Raw genomic sequence first — 5343 nt, forward strand, 5'->3', positions numbered from 1 at the left:
GATTTGATCCGAACGTCCGGACGGGTTGCATCTTAGATATACGTTCTATGTTGGAGGTTCCAAGTAGAATATAAATTAGGAAAACTTGACCTTCAAAGTGGCATGTGTAGATCATAAGTAATTGGTAAGAATACATAGGATTGTTAGGCGATGGTGGAACCCTAGTGCTTTTATAAATTGGTATTTAAAAGTTTTTTCTTTTATCATATTTGTTTTTAATTAAAATTCGTTTTTAATATTACTCAAGTCTAAGATCTCTTTCCTCAACTTTTAATTTTAAGTGTTTAATTAGGAATTGTTTTTACATAAATTATTCAAATAGTCATTGAGGAGAATGACCTTGCATGAACATCTACACTACAACATCCTTGTATTCTTGCAAGTATTTCATGTGATTTTGACCCTATTTGCATAGACGTTAAAAATCCTATCAGTGACTGTGGAGACCATTATTTGGTGATTCTCCCAAATCGTTTGTGTGAGCAAAGGTGAATGCTTAACATATGCAGATTCCATTTTTCTTAGCTAGTAAGACACATTTTGGGTTGGAAATCCCGTATATTCAAAACAAACTTTATGCAAGTTTGATCCAAGACGGACAATGTCTTGTTGGAACCTGTGACAACCATTAAGCCAATCTACCTTACACAGACATTAGAATTGCCAGTACTACCTTTATGAGACAGAGAATAGTGAAGCTTGGCCCAAAAACGGCCACAGATCCAGCGGAAACACACCCGCCATCCAATTGTGATGCGGGAGAAGCTTTCTTCTTGAGAGAGAGAGAGAGAGAGAGAGAGAGAGAGAGAGAGTAGTAATTGATGTCTTTGAATCATTTTAGTTCAGTCTCAACACATGTATTTAAACCATCATTAACAATATTGGAGTCGTATTCACTCTGCAATCAGAATCTTCTTGTAATTATTTCTATGCTATACTACAAACTATCTCAAAGCGCTCAACATTGATTCACCTAGTTGATAAATAACAATTCAGTTCTAGTATTTCCTTCCTACCGTCCTTATAAACAAGGAAAATACATATTCAGGATGAACTGCGCATATATTCATTTAAAATATATATAGATGACTAAAAGATCTCCGATTTAAATGAATTTTTGTGGAGGTTGTCTTTTAGGAATGATAAGAAAAAGATCGATTTCGATTATGGAATTTGTACAGTATAAAAATACATTAATAGCAAGAGCTGGATACGGTGGTGCACCTTATAAGATGGATGCAAGTATCATCCATTAATTATTATCATGTATAATTTCATGATAAATGATACACTTCCTATTTCTCCTTACACACACTTTTTTTTTGGTCATCAGATTGAATAAATAAATAAAAATAACCACAATTATAAACAGTGACGTTTAAAGGGAAAAAAATTGTGTCCATCACCTTCCAATTTTCTTTCGGAGCTCTGCAATCACTGTGTGATTTTCACTGCAAGTACCGTTTGGCCTTTCTTAGCCAACCTGACTGACATTTTATCAGACGTTTATGGCATTATACTGCAATTTGGGCCACTGCAAGTTATCGTTGTGCCTGTGCAGGAAAAAAATGCAGCAGAGCCATGAAATTTGACATGTAATAGTAGCTAGCTAACTAAACACCTTTCATTTCTACTAGTACATACATTACTCAGATACCTCCAATAGCTTATCGTCGATTTTGGTCTTATAGAAGAAGACAGATTTGCATATTTATGTCATGTGTATGTGTGTGAATATCAGTTACCTAGCTTCGTCTCCGTGGGAAAGTTCCTATATATTCCAACCTCCAAGGAAACAATTATAACATCCATATACGTACGAACGTCCTAACTTCCTTAACCTACCCACTATACATGCATGCACGAAAGTTTTATTTTAATGAACCACAGTGATCCAGTGTTAAGGACACAGACTGCGGCTCTCCAAAAAGAAAAGAAAAATATGGGAGGTCTCGGGTTCGATGTTTCCAGTTGGTGAGTCTGTTAACTGTGGTTCTGGAGAGGGTGAAATTACCCATAGCGTCTCCGGGTCCTGAATGAGTGAATAATCGTAGATTGCCACTAGTTGTACCACTTTGAAGAAAAAGGAAGATCTATTTTAATGTAATATGAGGAAACAAAAAACAATAGAGAGGGAGAGCTTTCCGAAGGAAGTGACAAGAAGTTTATACTTTATCATTAATTAGCATATATAGTAAAACATACTCTTAATTCGTACGAAATTAATTACTGTTTATTAAAATTCTATAATTAAGAATTTGACAAGATTATGTATGAAGGAAAATTCTACGGTACCCTATAAGAAAGGTATTACAACATTTGTTTTAATAAAATTACATTATAATCATCAAAATTTACTGTTTAATTACACTTATCAATGTTGATTGTTCTCCATAAACGTGTACTTACATTATAAACGTATGTTAACCCACAGATAACTGTTATAGTTATGTAGAGAAAGAATACAATTGGTTAGATCTAGAATTCGATTCGTGTGTTATATAGAGCGGAAGCCCCAATAAAAAAATCACCTCAACTAGCACAAATTAATTTTTGAACTATAGTACAAACAAAATATTTCCCCTTTTAAGAAGAATCAAGGACATGTCTCAACCTTATCAACAAGCGAGTTTGATTAACTTACGGTTATTTTCAAATTCCAATAAACCTTCTACTTTTATTTAGTATGTACGTACCCAATCTGATTCAAAGCCAACTTGGTAAGAAAACTGCATACTGATCAAACATTAATTCCTTGCTATCAGTACAATATAAAACTAGTACAAAAATTACACCACAACGCAAAAACATAGAGAGCTAATTAAACTATCTACCTACCCACCATTCACCCCCGTCTTTTTGGGGCTTTGGGATGGAAATGAAAGAATTAGTTAGATGGAATTGATAGTTGGAGAAGATATATTTTTCATTGTGACCGGAACACAGATGATATATCACGCATTTTTTTATAAGTAGTGAAATTTTTTACTTTTTAAGTTATTAACTTTTTAACACGCATTTCTTACTATTTGCTTAGTGATACGTGGTGTCATCCCGTGTTCCGATCACATTGAAAAATCTCTCGTTGGAGACAATGCATTTTGGCCGCATGTTGCAATAATTTATATTCAATTAATTAGTTGTGTAAAAAGAGGGAGACCACAAAAAGAACAACTTACATAGAACGGATTCATATTTTATTATTGTGTTGTCTTGTGGCTTATGTGAATAATACAATTTTATGTAGAGAAAAATTCACAAATATTAGTTTTATTATTTGCACAACAAAGGACTCCTTGAATTGAGAGAGAGAGAGAGAGAGAGAGAGAGAGAGAGAGAGAGAGAGAGACATGGAGTACTACTCCACTTGCTCCTTGATTATTATTTCTAGCTGTTATCAGATGATTCAGATCGTCTCTGTCGTCTATGGAGGAATATACCACATGGGTTTGCTCACCAACCTAACTGGTAAAAACAATGCAGGCTCAGGCTAAGGATGTTTGCATCTGTAAAGTCAATGCCTTCCAATCCATTACACAGAAATATGAGAGAGAGAGAGAGAGAGAGAGAGAGAGAGAGAGAGAGATTCTATGAACACTACGATGCAAGCTAGTACTGGGCACATCATATATGATCTCCTCCATGACAAAGTACCAAAATAATACAAGGCCTTGATTCAAAGTAAGCATTATTGGAGGCTATAGAGTATATAGTAATGGAATCCTATGAAAAACTCATCCCTTGATAAATTACAGAAGTTACAAGTGCATGATTTTTCAGATCTGAGTTAAATTATTTCTCAATGTCCAAAGAAGAAGAAGAAAGAATATGATGAGGGATCAAGTGATAAACTTGAGCATCGAGAGATAAACCTAAACTACATATGGAAATGGATAGAAAAGTGCAGAGCTAGCACTGATGATCACAAATTCACTATCACAACATACGGAGAGAAATTACACGCCATTATATTTGGCTTAAAAAGAAATATATAAATTGCTTCACATGCATAGAGATCTCAGCTAGCTGATGTTATATTATATGATCGTGATCTTCACTTGCTTGTACTCTAACTTTCTTCTTCATGATAATCTTACTACCAAGATCTGCAAGAACACCATCAACCGGAGGAAACAACGATTCGATCTCATCACTTGAAAAATCAAGAAAAATTCTGGGGTCAAGTATTGCTTTTCTCTTCTTTAGTGGAAGTGATTTGGGTTTTCTTGGTGCTGGTGGACATTGCAGGCTCCCTTTGATTTTGTGATCCAAAGTTGTTGGAGTCTTCAACCCATATTCCACGTCCCCATCATCACCAATACCTTCTTGCTGGACTCTACAGAATTCTCCAGCTGAAGGAACTTTGACCTTCAACGATGACACAAACATGTCGAAATTATCTTCTTGCTTCTCCTCTGAGCTATGTAATTGGCTGTCTCCATCTTCTTCTTCGTCTTCACAACGAGCAATTTGGCATGCATGATTATTGAAATTCAATGCGGGTCTCACTAAGAAATTGAATTCCATGGGACTACGACCATGATTAGTACCATTTTTCTCAGAAACCAACATTTGCGAGTGAGAATTAGTACTAATTTTGGTCTCACCCCCCATGGATATTATTAATGGAATTGACTTGGAGAAGCTGTAGCACTTGGTGTAGACAAAGATTTAATTTCAATAAGAGAATGAATGAGATTTGAATAAAGAGGAACCAAAAGGTGGAAAAGTACAACGAAAACAAGGATTTTTAAAGAGAGTAATGAGCTAGAAAGCTGAATTAAAAGACAGTTGATTTTACAGATCAAATAGCAGCTTCAAAATATTATCACCACCAAATCTCCATGCACCTTTTCTACCAGCTTCTTTGGATTTTAGCCCTCAAGATGTCAAAACACAGAAAGAGAGGAAGAGGGAGAGAATTTGGGAGTCTTTCAAAACCTAAAATTCGGCGAAGGATCCAATGCAGCGAAAATACACCCCTCTACACACCCTCTCTCTCTCTCTCTCTCTTTATGTTCCTTTAGGTGGGAGAGGGTAGGGTTACTTTCTCTCAACTAGTATTGATAACAATCACATGATGTGTTATTTCACGTGTTATAATAAGAATGAACAACATAAATGATATAATCCAGGTCTAAGATATATTAATAAAAATAAATTCACGCATTATTATTTAAATAAAATAATAACGTCATGTAATTGTATTTTAAGCACTCATAAATTTTGATCAAGTCGAGTTAGACATTAAGTTAAATCATAAAATCTTCTGATCTGATATTTCCTACGAACCTTGACGCATCTAGGCACGTGGTTTACTAGCAATAAACCATGGTCCACCAT

The 5343-nt window shown here is 35.0% G+C and overlaps 1 protein-coding gene across 1 annotated transcript; it reads right to left on the minus strand.

Annotated features, from left to right (window-relative positions):
* Positions 1 to 3710: 3710 nt before the first annotated feature.
* On the minus strand, positions 3711 to 5003 carry LOC148698168 (uncharacterized). Its single transcript, XM_088691431.1, has one exon. It carries the CDS (start codon positions 4612 to 4614, stop codon positions 4033 to 4035), a length of 582 nt encoding a protein of 193 aa, XP_088547557.1. The 5' UTR covers positions 4615 to 5003; the 3' UTR covers positions 3711 to 4032.
* Between the last annotated feature and the right edge of the window lie 340 nt (positions 5004 to 5343).

Source organism: Pyrus communis, chromosome 3 (genome assembly GCF_041283825.1).
Source record: "Pyrus communis isolate YQ-2024b chromosome 3, ASM4128382v1, whole genome shotgun sequence".
In the NCBI taxonomy this organism is placed as follows: Eukaryota; Viridiplantae; Streptophyta; class Magnoliopsida; order Rosales; family Rosaceae; genus Pyrus; species Pyrus communis.

What these genes read in the sequence shown, in the direction of transcription:
- LOC148698168 (XM_088691431.1), bottom strand. Translation starts at nt 4,614, where the DNA reads ATGGGGGGTGAGACCAAAATTAGTACTAATTCTCACTCGCAAATGTTG.